Source organism: Sycon ciliatum, chromosome 4 (genome assembly GCF_964019385.1).
Source record: "Sycon ciliatum chromosome 4, ocSycCili1.1, whole genome shotgun sequence".
Taxonomy (NCBI): Eukaryota; Metazoa; Porifera; class Calcarea; order Leucosolenida; family Sycettidae; genus Sycon; species Sycon ciliatum.
This window is the reverse complement of record NC_088646.1, coordinates 9520055-9536549: the sequence shown is the minus strand read 5'-3', so window position 1 is coordinate 9536549 and position 16495 is coordinate 9520055. Positions and strand designations below refer to the sequence as shown.

General features: G+C 46.6%; 1 protein-coding gene across 1 annotated transcript; it reads right to left on the bottom strand.

Annotated features, from left to right (window-relative positions):
* Positions 1 to 124: 124 nt before the first annotated feature.
* Positions 125 to 15732, bottom strand: LOC135814356 (glycoprotein-N-acetylgalactosamine 3-beta-galactosyltransferase 1-like). The gene is made up of 10 exons (XM_065327466.1): positions 15414 to 15732; positions 12627 to 12821; positions 10777 to 10929; positions 10328 to 10423; positions 9771 to 9846; positions 8774 to 8891; positions 7358 to 7461; positions 2767 to 2947; positions 1336 to 1507; positions 125 to 603 (listed from the first exon to the last, which is right to left on the bottom strand). The coding sequence occupies exons 1-9, from the start codon at positions 15503 to 15505 to the stop codon at positions 1374 to 1376; spliced, it is 1149 nt and encodes a 382-aa protein (XP_065183538.1). The 5' UTR covers positions 15506 to 15732; the 3' UTR covers positions 125 to 603; positions 1336 to 1373.
* Between the last annotated feature and the right edge of the window lie 763 nt (positions 15733 to 16495).

The window sequence follows — 16495 nt, the reverse complement described above, 5'->3', positions numbered from 1 at the left end:
GCGTTGCATGTACGATGATCTTCCTGCCCCTGCGCACATGCATGTGATATGCCACACTTGATTTATCGTGCGTAAGAAATATCGGAAATAAGAATAGAAAGTCGTTTTTCAAACACCCACGCTATAACCGACACCTACTGTCATTGTAAATACTTCAAAGTAGGTAGTAATATATTCCATAAATTGTGGATTCAAAAATTAAAATGCAACATCTCAAGCAACCCCAAACAAGTATCGTGACTGAAGAGTTTTTCGAGTCCATTGGGATGAAGGAATTCAGCAGCTTCAGTAATGATATTACAGCAGTGTACATGCAGTAGAAGAATAGAAAAAACAACTACTTTTCCTATCAACAACATCAGAGCAAATATACGGCACAGCAAGCTGTCAACACAATAGGTAAAAAAAGAATATCTACGACGGCTATCTACTAATGCTATAATAGCTCCAGGGAGCGACTAGAGGACTTCACGCAAAGGACAGTTACTTACACACGTCCAGTGTGTGTGAGAGATGACCTTGCTCCACGTAGCATGGGACACATTGCGAGGACGCAGATGTACCACAGACGATATTGACATGTGACGCATGCTGCTCAAAAACCTACAAAGATGCAGAGAAGTCACAGGAATGCACAGCAAGAACATGTATGTACCTTGTAAGTCAAAAAGCCTGCGTGTGTGAACACACAGTGCACCGTAAAGTAGTGCACAGCTACAGGGCTTCCGGCGTTGTGGTAAAGACTGCAAGATATATGGCTGGCTTTGCAGGGTGTGGTTACGATCAGCTCTTGCAGGGTGTGATCGCAAATGTTGTTAGCTATCAGTAATACATGCAGTACGAATGCTGTGCTGTGAATGATTACATTTACTGACCCTTGTATACCATAATCAGGCTGGCAGAATGTAAAGCCGCACCATGCAACACAGGTACTGTCCAACAGAAAGTGCTAGCAAGTGAATGCCGCTGGTGTTGACAGCCACAATAGCTCTCAACCATATACATGTACTGGAATTGCACTGCTAGTAAACATATACACATCTTGCAAGAGCAAAATCATGGAAACTAGTAGCATGGACAGGTTTGACGTCACGCAGTAGCCCCTGTCAATACAATTGAATACATGGTACTTGAGTAACTTGACACATGCCGTCGTCTGTGCTGTGGTCGAGTTCAATGTGCAAGAGCAGTGCGTGTGTGCAAGTCTTTGCACTGCTAAATACCGCACACAGCTCATGGAATGGAGGCTCATGCGTACATGTGTGTGTGGTGTGTATATGCATGTACACAGTAGAGTTATTCCTCCACGCACGTGCATTTATCTGCTCCAGCTACCTTTTGAAAAAGTAGTTATGTTGGCAACGACATCCGCCTCACGACTTTTCCACTGGCTTGCCATCATTGCTCAGCTTGACACCAGTCGCGGGCTTGTCGTCTTTGCCTTCCTTGGCTGCTGCGTCCTTTGGCTGTGCACTGTCCTTGTCAGCACTGGCCGCAACCGCAGATACTGCAGCCAAAGGAACGAGAACCTCTATTACGCCAGGCAGGGGCGGGGGTCAGCATGGTAAGTGATGGCACAAGCATATATGGAATAGCGAATACCACAGGGTGCATGCAGATCACACGCTACCGGTACAACTTGGGCTGACAGGAGTGCAGCGACCCCCTATAGCAATGTGACGTATGTCACATATCACTGCCCGACGGAATGGGTACGGAAGCTGCATTCTAGTTTCCATATACGCTTGATACTACAGTCCTGCTTAATGAAATCCAGTCTTGATACTACAGTCCTGTTTAATGAAATCCAGTCGCGTCACTCGAGTTTACGCCTTGTATCATTTCGCAGTCCAGTGTTCGCAGGTCTAGGGCTGAGCGACGCCCGGCGTGTACTTGAGTGATGCGACTGGATTTCAATGAGCAGCACTGTACGCGTAGTCGCACTGCATACAGCAACGTTCATGTTAAAAACTGTGTGCATTTATCAGGGCTGCCACACTTGGAGGGAGAAAAATCTGACGGGGGGTGTCCCCCGGTGACAATTTTTAGGAAAATGGCTTGCTGTTGGGGCCCCAGAACACATTTTTAACTGTCCACACACATGCAAGCACGCGTGCATTTTCTCAGCTACATGCACATGTACATGTACAATGACTGGCCAAACGCGACCTGGAAGCGCCGAATGGCCAACTGGACTAAAAAGCGCTCAAAATAAAATAATCGGTTGTCCCTCTTTGGGAACAAAATCGGTCGGTTTGTCCGACAGGCGATCAAAAATCGGACGATTTCCGAAAAATCGGACGATTTCCGAAAAATCGGACGATTTCCGAAAAATCGGAGCAAGTGGCAGCCCTGATTTATATGCAGATTCCAGGGCACTAGAACATCCACCAGTCTCCAGTGCTTTGCAACGAGCCGGATGCCAGTGGTCATGCGACAGTGGCATGGGAACCGCATAGACACACATGGTTCGGTTGCAGCATTGGCAGCATTGACAGTATTGACACACATACGTGTGACAATACAGAACAGTTCCGAGCACTGTGCATGCAGCACATGTCAGTGATGATGTCAGTGATGATGTCAGTAGCCCCCTCATGCTACACTTCTGCAGTGCAGCACTACTTGATAAGAGTCTTCTCCAGGGCACCTCAGCACAAGAATGGTGTGATAACAATACAATGACAGGCTGTGTACGTGCTCTCTTATCGGTGGACTTGTTATTAGAACACATAGGCAGTCACAGTCACATGTTGCTTGTCTCACCTTTCTTGTCCGCTACAGTTTGTTCTTGCACTGGGCGCACAAAGCGCGGTGCAGGTAGTAGGTCATCTTCCTTGCGCGCCCCGTATGGATGCAGTCGGTAGATATAGAAGTACAGCTCGCGCATCAGATTCGGAGTAATGTAATGAAACGAGATGGAGAGGTCCGAACAGCACTCGGGTCCCTGTGACAGCGGCGGAAAAGACAGCAGCAGACAGCATGCATATGAGTACCTAGGATGACAACTGGATAACGCTGCACAGTTTAACCAGTTCAGCTATGCTGGATGAAACTCCATCTTGGGTTGCTATGTAGTACAATAAATGCTCAGGCCGAGGGTTTATTGGTTATAAACCCGAGGCCGAGTATGTATTGTATTTTATAATACAAGTAGGTTCAATCCATAAAAATCTCCCGCAAGTAATACCACCATTCGGAGAGGTATTCGAGTTCCAGTGCAGCACGAACAATTCTATCTTCGCTGTACACGTGTATGTCGCGAGTCATCATTTGTTGACTTTTGCTGCCCAGCACATACACCCCTATCCTGTAACTAATAATTACTTTCCAAATGGTTCGGTGCTTCTTACCTGGTCGTTACCAGTCCTGGAAATCGCCTAGTTAGGACAATGTGTATGTACGGGTCCCACGTGATGAAAACATTACGTCAGAAGGAGAAATATAACGCCAAGGCGGAGCTGGACCCTGTCTCACAGCACGCGGTGGTCATAACAAAAGGGAAAATGAACTTTTTTTCAAAAAATCTCCGTTCCTTTCCTTTCGTCCAGCATTATTTTGTTTTACTTCCGTTTTCGATTGTACAATGTCACTCAACTCCTCATCCCCGTCGACTCGTAAGAGAAAGATAACTGGCTATCGCCGACAAAGTCAAGCGCCTGAGCTGCCTCAGCAAACGTAAAAATGATGGCTTGATTCGAGCGGTAAGTATCCTCTATCCTCTACCTTGTTGTACATTGCGAACTTTCACCTGATAAGTTTCTTGTGTTTGCATCTTTGTGTTGACGCAGGGCATGGAGCTTCATGAAGCTACACACGCCAAAGTGCTAGTTCTGGTGATATCTCCATCAGGTGTTGAGCACCTATATAGCAGCAGTCCGGTAGACGACTTCTTTCCAGCAATTAAAAATCGAATTCCCCACCTCCTGCCCCTACAACTCCCACACCACCAACTCCCACCTCACCAACTCCCACCTTATCATGCACTAAGCCTAGCTTTACTCCAGTCGCATGCATAGCACGCCCAACCTCTTACCAGTAAAAATTGATTCACCATCATGTACAAATATTATTACGAGTTGATTCACCATGTATATTCTGATTTTGTTCTAGAATGTGGCATGTGAGAATACCATAATTATGCCATATCGTCAAAGGCACACATTTGGAGTTGAAACGAGGGATTCTTAGTAAAAAAACATAGTTTATCATTGTTGATGAAGATAATAAACGAAGGTGCTCAAAATTTATGACAAAATCACCGGCAGTGGGGGCACAATCACTTGCACACGACACAACATAGCGGCGTAGCAGCTCATCAATGCATCCATCTGTGAAGCGACTAAGGTCATCATAAGTGCGGTGGTGGTCCTTGGCCTTGTGGGCCCAGTACAGCTGATGCGGCGAAGAAGAAGTGTAGCCTTGACTGAAACAAAACTCTTTGTACACAAAAGGCCAAAGATTCTTGACAATGGCCTGGATTAAGTTCATCTCCCAGTGAAGGCCTCCACTTTGCGACACAACCCAGTCGAACTCACCTGCAGGGATGCTACCCAGCACATTCAAATCTCCACTCGCTACCCTGCCCTGTACATGAGTGCTTACACGGCTACGCAATGATGCTAGGCTGCCAGACACATTCAAAGAGTGCTGCCTACAGTAGCCCACCAACGACTCCTTGGTCATGCTACCTACATCTAAAATGCCCGCGGCATGGTACGCTGCTTTCCTGGCCTCGTCTCTACTTTGAGCAATGGTGGTACGCATCAGCGAATATGGAAGGCCATCACAGACAATGGTAAGCCACTCTCTACAGCCCTGCTCACCAACACATTGTTTCACACCTGCACTTGTCCCAATTTCCCTCAGGAGAACACGCACTGCCTCATGTGAATTGGGGTTCACAAAGACAGGCTCAAGCAATCCTACGTTTGCCGGAGGGACAGGAGGAGAATCCAACTGCATTGAGCGTGTTGCCCTAACCCGCCCTACATTAACCCAGCCACTGTTTGCTACAAGTGCGATCCTGCACCCACTGTCGGGGAAGACGGAGAACTTCAGTCCAGGACACTCGAGAAAGACCGCTGCTTCTGCGATAGCAGCCCTGATGTTTGTGACTGCACACTCTGAATTGCTACATTTGGCGCATGCTACGTTTTGCTGCCCCTGCGGATGACTGCACTGAAGTGGCGCCGTCATGCCACACACAAAAGCCTCTACTACGGGATTATAGGAGCGGGAAGTGATGCGCCCAGCGGGGATGCCCAGCAATGACTCCACTTTCCTACTCTCCTTTGAGTGGCTAATGGCGTCTAGAGTTTCCGCAAACAGAAACTTATTCTCTATCTTACATATCTCATTAACTACCTTTACCCTACCATGCTCTGTCGCAAGAAGCTCATCTAAAAATTCCCTTGACTTCAGCAACCCCTCAACCTCCTTCTGCAACTTCTCCACTAAATCCCTTAGTTCCTCACAGTCCCCACACCCTACTACTAATGCCTCACAGTCCCCACACCCTACAGGTTTGTTTTCTGGGAGTGGGCTAGGTGGGGCAGGTACCTCACTTGGAGATGGAACCTTGAGCGAGTCTGCCGACGTCCTTGGTGGTGCATACAGCTCGTGCTGGACGACTTCTGGCTTGCAGTCGGCCACAGCTCTGCACCCTCTGCAGATCGAGGAAACAGGACGTCGAGCAATACTGGAGAGGACGTTCAGCACAGCCCTTCTCGTTATCGTGTCCTTGGCGGACGAGGAAGGGCTTTCACAATCCGAATGGAAAGGGTTAGGACAAGAGTAGTGTCAAGGAGTAACACTAACTCTACGCTTAGAGCGCCGCGTCTGGATACCACTCTTCTTCATTGCCTCAGCTCAATAAACTACGACAAACTGTGATAAATTCGTTCCAAGCGATCTATTTTCTTCACTTTTTGAAAAATTGGCACATGAAAGTGAATTTTTTTCTCACTGGATATCTCAAGGAGTCCTATTACTCTCATCTCCGCATGCACAGAATCTCCGCAACTCAACAGGTTTTTCCGCATTGGACATGCAAGGGAAAGAAATTTGCTGATTCACGGTGCTTACAAATCCATGTTCACTTTGTGCAGGAAAAAATATGACGCTTGCAGACGCGTACGCACCGTACGTGATTTCCAAGGAAACCTCCGATGCCCTAACTAGGCGATTTCCCAGACCTGGTTACTGTGTACACATATTGAAAATCACTGGTGCAAGGAGCATTGCGTCACGAAAATGATGTCAACTTGAAATTCTGTCGGGACAGCAGGGTATGCTGGAGTTGCACATTCTTGGGGGTTATGTACTCTTGGTGCCATCAGGAGGTATGGACTCTTCAACATATGGGCCATACTAGGGAGTGCAAGTGCGTTCTTGATGAGTCCCTTTCGGGACCTAACATTGCAATGTACCAGGCAGCATGAAGTGCATACAAAATGCGTACAGAGTCGGACCTCCAGTATAAATGTGGTGGTACAATGTCTTTAGTTTAGATCAGGGGTCTATACAACCCCTAGTTTAGATCTACATTGTACAAGTACAAAGCATCAACATCAAGCAACAGTCTCTATGTGTGTTCTCTTTCCACCGTCATCCATGTGCATGGAATGTGTGCTCCGAGAGCACTGCATTATGTAATGCTCTCCGAGCAAAAAACATCACTATTTGTAGGGGTTTCATTAGCCTACTCCAGCTCAACTGACGAGGGGTGAATTCCCTGAAGCACTGAGCAATAAACAGGGAGTGGTGCTTTCTTGCAGGTTTGCCGAGTGGAAGGTTCAATGGACTTCTCGTGTGCTCTGGATGGCAGTCGTGAGTGAGTCAAGTTAAAAGAGAGAGAAAGAGAGAGAGAGAGAGAGAGAGAGAGAGAGAGAGAGAGAGAGAGAGAGAGAGAGACTACACACTGGGAAAAGCATTGAAACTAAACACACATAGATGTGCATGCGCATATCCAAGCAGACACACATACACTCATCCCGTGCGCACGCGCACGCACACACACACACACACACACACACACACACACACATGTACATACGCATACACACATACACACATGTACACTCACTCACACCCACATGCACATGTACACACCCATGTACATACGCACACACACACACACACACACATACACACACACACACACACACACACACACACACACACACACACACACACACACACACACACATACACACACACACACACACACACACACACACATACACACACACATACACAAAAAAACACACACACAGTACTACTACTTGTACACACCCACTGATCATATCAAAAGCACAAGCAAGGTACATGTAGCTGATGTGTAGACAACACTTACTTCCTTAGCAGGATACATCACATAATCACGATACCAGAACTTCTCCGGAATCAGACCAGGTATGAGATGCTGTTCGGGAACAAATGGATGAAATCTGTCCTTGCCTGTAAAGTGCAGCAACACAACCAAACATGCAGGCAGAAGTTCAGTAGTGCAGTAAAACACACACTTACACACACTCTTTCAAACACACACATGCACATTAGATGTACGTCCAGAACCGCATTCTCTCTCTCTCTCTCTCTCTCTCTCTCTCTCTCTCTCTCTCTCTCTCTCTCTCACACACACATACACGTACGCACACACGTACACACACACACACACACCTTGATCTTTGACGCCCATCGCCGGAGGCGATGATATCGATGCTACAGCAGAAACCATAGCAACTTTTGCTGGGATTGCATCATTCAACAGCTTGCAAGGCTGAAGAATTGACCGCCACTATTCAGCCTGGTATACACCGCAAAGCTACATGTATTTGAAGTGGTGTTTTCTGGCCAGTGAATCCCTACTTTTTGGTCTTTTCCCCGCCCACCTACCACACCAAATACTCCGGGCATGCACTGGCTGTTGGTAACCACCCAGGAGAATGAAAGAAAGTCAGAAGAAGAAGAAGAGAGGTGTATGCGATCATAATCGTCAGGAGCTTAACCCTTTACCATCCGTGCGTACTTGAATCGATCGATGGACATGCCTACACTAAAACATTCGTAACTCGATCGATTCTTGTCAGAATTTAAAGAACTAAGTATCTAGGAAGAAGCCGAAGAGCCCAGCTTTCCATTGCATCAATCGGTAAAGAGCTGCGATGTCGCATTCCAAAGATATTTTGCTCGACATTTCAGCTACGGCAAAAGTCGAATTTCTTTCCGAGTGACTGACCTTGAGCGGGGCTTTTCCCCTCTCCTGACATGGTGAGTCACTTTGGCATGCTTCGAGCGCGTGGGCAGCATGAAAAGAAACTCAAGCAAAACATTTGGAATGTTTACGATGAAGGAGCGAGAAATGGCTGACGAGGAGAGATTTTCCTCGTATATACAGCGATGGGGTGTATTTAAAGCTCCCTGGCGCTGGATATGTGATCTCGGTAGTGCCCTGTTTGAGCTCAATGTACGCAGCTCGTGGAGAGCTTTCCAGAATGCCCAAGATTGTGAAAATTGGTTGATTAGAACCGAAGATATTCTCAGAATAAGGTGAGAATTATTGCATTTGGGACTGCTGGGGAAATTTGGTCGGATGGTAAAGGGTTAACTTGCAACTTATCAGTTAAAACACCCCCCCCCCCCCCCACCCAGATACATACATACACACACACACACACACACGCATCCCCCCCCCCCCCCCCCCACACACACACAAGGTGAACGCACATGTAACACCGACAATAAAAGCTGCAATAGTAGAAGGCATTACCACTGTCTTGAGAGTTTCCAGTTGGCACTCCGACTTCCCTGAGACATGCACCAAACTTGGCATCCTCTACTTGCCACACTCCTTTGGCACACTTCTCATCCTCAGCAAGGAGCGGGCCCTACAGGTTAACAGCACGCCAAAGGAAAGAAAGGTCGAGTTCACTAGTATCCTTTAGTATCAATGAGGGTGCAATACCCTATAGTCGCACACATGTAAGACGGCGTAGTCGCCTGTTTGTGATGCGACTTTAAACAAAAGTACAAAAACAAGCCCTGGTTGCATCGTCTACGATGCTACAACCACAACTGTTATAATGAGAACGCGCATTGAAGCAGGGCATCAGAACTCAAACAAATCAATCTATCGTTTTCACATCGGCTAAGCTAGGTGCTCAAAGTACACTCTGCACATGAATACTTGTCATCAGCCCACTACCATACGTGTGCAACAACAGACTTGAGTAGCTCACTACCATATTATAGAGCGCAACAACAGACCTCAAGTTGCTCACTACCTATGCATCCACTGCAGCCTCCCTGGATCAAAAGCTCACAACACGTCATCGCCGGAGTACTGACTCTAACTGGCTTGGTCTGAGGGCCTCAGCTTCACGCAGTGTTCCCTAAACGAGCTCACTAGGTTCTAAAACCAGCCATTTTTGCTTGGAAAATGTGCGCACGGATGCCTGGTACAGTGCCTATGCGTCGTTACTGCTGGTTACAGACGGCGTGGGTCGATTCAATCCTGAGTACCTCACGAACAATGCACCGCAGCCTCCTTAGACCAAGACAATCTAATTCAGCGCCCAGAGGACAATGAGAGCTGGCGTCCCGTGAGAAAAATAACTCATCGTGAGCTGCATGCATGCAGGAGATGTGGAGTAAATACATACTTAGTACATGTAAATTATAGTTTCAGGGGATGGAGTATGGATATATTACATGTACATTGTAGTTTCAGAAGGTAGAGTATGTATATAGCATGCCTATACACCTACCACTTGCTTCAGGGCTGCGCGACTGACCACATAGCCTGCACCTCCACTCTGATAGGTTCCCATTGGCTTAAATACCCTGAGAACGAGCATGCGCGCACACACACACCACACACACGTATATACGCACGCACGCACACACACACACTCAGCTTTCCATCTAATTTGTGCTTCCAAATTCGGTCAGAGTGTGTTACGTAAACTACACGAAGCAACACACACACACACAGTAGGCAACTCCCACGGCTCACGAAAGGCTCAATTTCTATGCATGTCAACACTAAAACCAGGCTTATGTGCCAACAGTGTATCTTGAAAATCAGGCTTGTATTCAAAGCAGGCTTCCGTACGAGACGGGCTTCAGTCCACTACCGTAAACATTAGCTGTTCATATTGGCGTGCACACAGCACAGTACTAAACGCAAGAAACCGTGGCAGGAAGCTATTGATGACAGTGTACCCTCGAACAGCAGCTGGCAAAAACCGGTTACTAGTTAAGTACGATGTGCACGCATCATTATCGACCAAACATTCACAGCAGTCGTACGCCGCATACTGACCGTCCAAAGTAGTGGCCTTCATTCGGATCGTGCAGCGAGCAGAAGTAGCGCAGGTTTTCCACAACAACAAAGCTGTCGTCATCTGCCTTCATGAACCTAATCATAGGGAAGAACCGGCACGTGAACATCATACCACTGGTATCACTCACAAATTCAATGCAGCTTACAGCTGCTGCTGCAGGAATATGTTTGGCTCTGAGACCCTAAGAGTTAACAGGAGCATTTTTCACTTTCGTCAGAAACCAAGACACTCAAACATAGTGTAAGCTATTGTAGAAGAAAATAGAATACGGTACATGTATTCCGACTCACATGGGCATCTCATTACTTTTTAGTGATGAGATGATGGACAAGGGAAGGAGAGCAAGATTGGAAAAAAGGGGAGAAAGGAACGGACAGCTCAAAACTGATGTGTTGAATCAGACAACCAAACGAAAAGGCGAGCTCACCAATCGTAATCATCTCCAAAGTTCTTGTACGTGTAGTACCAGGCCTTCCTGGACTTCTCCCATAGCTTGTCCCGACCTTCACCAGTCATTTTCAGATCGATTGTGGGAATTAACTCATCCACTTTCGAACTCATGAACACAACCTTATTACATCTAGTCAGTATACATTCACACACACGTTAACATGCGCCACCACACATGTAGACCGATGCAGGCACACACACACGTTAACATGCGCCACCACACATGTAGACCGATGCAGGCACACACACACGTTAACATGCGCCACCACACATGTAGACCGATGCAGGCACACACACGCACACACACGCGTGCACACACACACACACACACACACACACATAAACACATCAAATTGGCATACTTCCAAGGACACCTCTAAGAGATTCACAACCGGTTACCAAACTCCATGCACTGGGGAAGCCCAATTGTCTTGCCACATCCATGTGAATGCCTTCTCAAAGGACACACGTTCCCCACTTCAGGTTGCAGCTCAAACACACCGGTAATACTTGTAGCAACATTGATATTCCAAGCAAGGTTTGAAAATAACGTTTGTGTTTACATGAAGCACGTTGACCCCGAGGAGACTTCAGGTCGTCCCTCGTTAATACATAATCTCTGGGACTTGAGAAATGTTATGTATTAACGGGGTTTATGTACTAAACGAAAGTGTACATAACTTGCTTGTGAACCAGAATTTTTCACTTTTTTCAACTTTTCCGAGTGTTTCTTGCTACCATGGCTAGGGAGTGAGATAATCTTGATTCCCTCCATATAACATAAAAATTATGTTATAGCGGTCACAGTCAGCAAAGATTCTACAGTTTACATGATACATGTCCAGCCGCGCCTGTACAGTCACTCAGAAAAAAACAGAGCTTTGTTGGTTTGTGATGTGCGCTCTGATTTCTGAGCCACAAGTAGAAACTAGAACACGATGTGCCTCCACTCGAAGGGCAAAAGACCAACAAATTATGTACTATTCAGGTAGGTGGCATGCGGGTACGGAGAAATGTTATGTACTAACGGGGTTTATGTACTAACGAATTATGTACTAACCGACAAAATTTGGATGGAAGTGACCACGTTTCGTCCGGGACTTGAGATTTCTTATGTACTAACGGGGTTTATGTACTAACCGGACTCGTATTAACGGGGGACGACCTGTAGTTAGATAATTAATATCAGGGAGTAGTAAAATACCAAACTTTACTACTCGCTGCTAATATAATAATTATGCCGACACAAGCCCACTTCTGGAGTCCTGTATGGTCGTGTATCTACTTTGGAAGAAAACAAGTGTGCGCTATGCTGTGCGATCCTGGCATGAAATACACACACAAAGTACGATGGTACGCTTTCTTGATTTTAACTCCGGTCAAGCGCAAAGCATCATGGAGATGCTCTAGTCAACGTGTGTACCAGTACCGTAAAGTACCGCCAGAGCGCCCCACCTTGATTTTACAGCCAGAGAAAGGAAAATCGTATGGCAGAGTGCAACGAAGTGTGTACGATGTGAGAATCTTAGTGTACTAAGGTCACACTTGGCAGGTTTTTGTGTGGAGCTTGTGTTCTCTTGAAGGTACGGATTGACTGCAAAACGTGCAATATGTGTACAAGGTTCATGTCGTATGACCTACAGACAGCAGACCACCTCCACAATACGACCACGAAGGGATGAGATGGTGGGGCGCTCTGGCGGTACTTTACGGTATATAGTGGGTTGAATGCACTCACGTAAACTCAGCCCCAGTGGCCCAGTTGAGCAAGGGAGAAGAGAACTGGCTGGGAAATGAACAAGGCACCGGAGTAATACAGCGCCCTACCTTGGTGCCCACGTGTCTCTCACAGCTTTAGCCTTGGTGGCATGGTTGCTTGGATACGTCAGCACCCAGCAGAAGACTTTGACCCTCTCGAAAAGGTGGTCCGTGACTATCCGAGTGACGCTGGGGCTATATGGTGTGGCAAGCTCAGTATTCAGCACAAACTGTTGCGCGGACATAGTCGGTGCTGGCTTCGTACTGCAAGAGAACAACACGTCAAGAAGCACAGTCCAAGTTAAATCACATGAAACTATGAACGGAATAGAAACATGCACAATGAATTCTAAAATGCTCGGTGCTCTTCCTAGACCTCAGTCACCTGTTGGAAGCTTGCAATGGTAACCATTCGAGATTTCTAGCAATGCATGGCTTAGAGGATCACAGACAGTGCAAGTACAGTAAAGGGCTAAAAGGCGTATTTGCCGGACCCTGTACGAAGCGAAATCCACGGACAATTTTTCATGCACCAAAGTGCTGTGGATCGAAAAAGCTCCTGTCATATCAGAACAATTTCCGCTAGTGCAGCTTTATTTTCTCTTTTCAGGCAGTTGACTTCCCTGACTGATCCTCTGAAACAATAATAAGCAAATCCGCTAGTTCACAACCATAATATCATTTGCATAACCTCTGTAGTGCATAGCTAGTTGGCCGACACACTTGCACGTCTATGATGCATCTCCTGCAAATAATTTATATGGCACTATTTCTGTGATGCGTTCCCGCACTCTGCTGCCCGGGCGGCGTTGCATTGTCTTGCACCTAACCATGACTCGGCATTCAATCTTTTCACACACACACACACACACGCACACACTCACACACACACACACACACACACACACACACACACACACACACACACACACACACACACACACACGCACACACTGTATATATCCCCAAGCACAATACAACCTGTCATTTTCTCTCCTTCTTACTTTCTCCGTGACATTCAGTGGTCAGATACGAGTACACTCATACCTTGCTTATCCGGGCGGTCAGAGACCGGGCACTTCACGTAACTTTTCGCACATACATTTTGACGGAGAAAGGCCATAGATATGGCATATGACGTCACTATTTCCACAAAAAGTGACAAAATAGTAGCAATATTTCCACTGAAACTCGTCCCAAGGGTGCCCGGTACGCGGTAGACCAAAGTGCCCGTAACTTCGGGGTCCGGATAACCGAGATATGAGTGTACTTTACCCAAACTTGTTTAACCCTTTGAAGCCCAAGGACGAGTATACTCGTCCCTAGTGATTTCCCAAGGACGAGTATACTCGTCCAAAACGCGCACTGTGTACGCATTGAGCATAGATCACTGTACAAAGCTTCGTATCTCCGTTGTCCTTTCTTTGATTTTCACAAACGATAGCTTGTTGGAAAGGTAAGGAAAAGACCTTTCCAGCGGTGTGTCACTTGTGGCAGCGCGATGCGAAATACCCGAGCGGCAAAGACCGGAACGCGGTTGAATACTTCTAAACTTTAGAATTTTGAAATTTTCGAGTAGAGCTCGCGTGCGCATGGGGTTTCCCCATGACTCATACCAGTGCAGCCCATGCGCGATGGGTACCAAGATGACCGCTTGAGCTTCAGCAGCACGGAGAACTTTGAATCGTTGTTTTGTGTTGAGTAAAAGTCATGAACCGAAGGAAATTGTCACTGTGGGTGGTGTATCTCGTTCAGGCGCGATAGAGCTGCACTCAAGGGACTTGGAGGCGCTTCTATTGCTTCTGCTTAGTGTCTAGTCTTTATCATTGGGTGGAGGAGATCACAAGCTTTTCAGGGAGCTCCAGATCATGAAATTCCATTGCTGGTGAGTGAATTATGAAATTTTGAAATCGACCATCCGTGGTTGCGTGCTGCGCGGTGCGAGTGCCTGGGAAATCAGAAAACCCAGCTGGGCTTCAAAGGGTTAAAGACCTTATTCAGACAATCAATTTAATCAGGAGTGTCCCTCAATGAATTTGCCCACCTCCACCACATGTGCTCTCTGGCCGACCTCATTCATACCAGCAACATAACTCCAAGTCGTGTTATCAAGGTGTGTCCCGGTTAAAATATGGCGTAAAACTCCAAATTTTGATGTGAGCTGCAGGTCACTCGCGTTGTTTTTCGACGCGCGAGCCAATTAACGCGAGCTGAACTTTCGCGTCACGTCAGAAATAACGTGCATCTTAACCTCCCTAATGTCTAAAAAGTCTTTCGATCAGAGTTTTTGAATGTCTTAGGCAATCGTCATATTCTTGTAGGAGTTTGTATTCAAATGTGACATTCCTTCGCCAGTGCATGGATAATGGTGTGCGTCCATCCCGGATACGGAAGTGCGTCTCTAATACCAAGAGGCCTATGAATCAATCGCGATAGATTTGGTTTGCCTCTCAGTGCGATGATGATTCCTGATGAGCATCACATGAAAACGACATTAGGATGTCCATTAGAATGTGAGCATGATGTGTGTGTGTGTGTGTGTGTGTGTGTGTGTGTGTGTGTGTATGGTGTAATCCCAGCACAAGTTGCTATGTCTAACATTACGCGATGGGCATGTCTGAGGTCTGAGGTGTGTGTGTCTGTGCACTCTATTCATTTCTGTATTTATAACTTGTCCCCATAATACCATGCACTCTGGCAAAATAACAACGATTGCGTGCAGTGTATGTTGCTAGCATGATCAGTAAGCATTTTTTTAATATATTTACGGAAAAATACTCAATCTGAAAATATCTGGAAGAGAGTACATCAGGTAGAAAAGAGAGATGGGACAGCTGAAACAAAGCGAGCACTCACCTTCCATTCCCGAAATATACGTATCCCATCCCGATTCCAAGACAAAGGGCGATCAAGTAGCTCACAAACCGAGCAAAAGCTGCAGAAGTCATAGTTCACTTGTTGGAACTGGGGCAGACTTGGCAGAAAACGATAAATCCAGGTTCGAAATGGACCATCAGGGGAAACAAAAATGCTTGACACGTAAAGAAACCCACGCAGCTAGCTAGCTACCAGTAGCTGATCACCATTTCAGCATACTGCTTGGAATACTGTGTGCTCAGCGAACGAACAACACGTAAGTTAGCTGCGGAGTGGCTTCGTCTCCTATTATTTTGACTCCTTTGAGTTTGAACAACAAAAAATAAATAAAATTATATTTATACAATGACATTTGACAGGCGCTAGGCGCCGCGCAGAGGATGCATCATGCATGTCATCATTGCATCATTGCATGATTGCATTATTATTATTTATGAAGAGTACAGTATAGTGTATGTTATAGTAACTTGCCGCCAGAGCGGCAAAAGCGAGAGTTGACGCTCCAAAAAAAAAGCAAGAACGGACCACGCTTTTCCGCTCCAAACAGGATTTGACGCTGATACGCCATTGACGCTGATAATCACTGATTTTTTCATCTCGATATCGAGGAGCTAATTGGCCACGGAGAACAACAAAACTCATAAGGATGGTTGCAAGGATTGCACTGAAGGTGTTGGCGATCCCAAGGTGAAGGAATTTGACGTTGTTCGTGGAGATTACCACTTGACGCTCGAAATGAAGTTTGAATTTTCACTCTCCCAACATGTGTAGTGTGATCGCGATTCAAATTCTGGACGCTGTTCTGTTTTCGTCAGGCAACCAAAATTTGCCGCAGTCTGACCAGGCCCTAAGGTTGAGTTGGGTAACTCCGCTCTTCTTCCTCGCTCACCGGAGGAATTTCTCTAGTCTCCTCGCGCAACTGGGGAGCACTCCAATGGAGAGAGAAAGATTTTTATAGGGCGGCTTGGTGTGAGAGGTGGACTGAGACTTGACGGCGCTAACGGCGAATATCAAGACCTTACGGCCACGGAGCTGCGGGACTCTGCGCTGGTCGTCTATCC

Coding starts and splice junctions, on each gene's coding strand:
- LOC135814356 (XM_065327466.1), bottom strand. CDS start 15,505: ATGACTTCTGCAGCTTTTGCTCGGTTTGTGAGCTACTTGATCGCCCTT. Junction 12,822..15,413: donor GTATATTTCGGGAATGGAAG/GTGAGTGCTCGC, acceptor GTTCTCTTGCAG/TACGAAGCCAGCACCGACTA. Junction 9,847..10,327: donor GAAGGCCACTACTTTGGACG/GTCAGTATGCGG, acceptor GCTCGTTCTCAG/GGTATTTAAGCCAATGGGAA.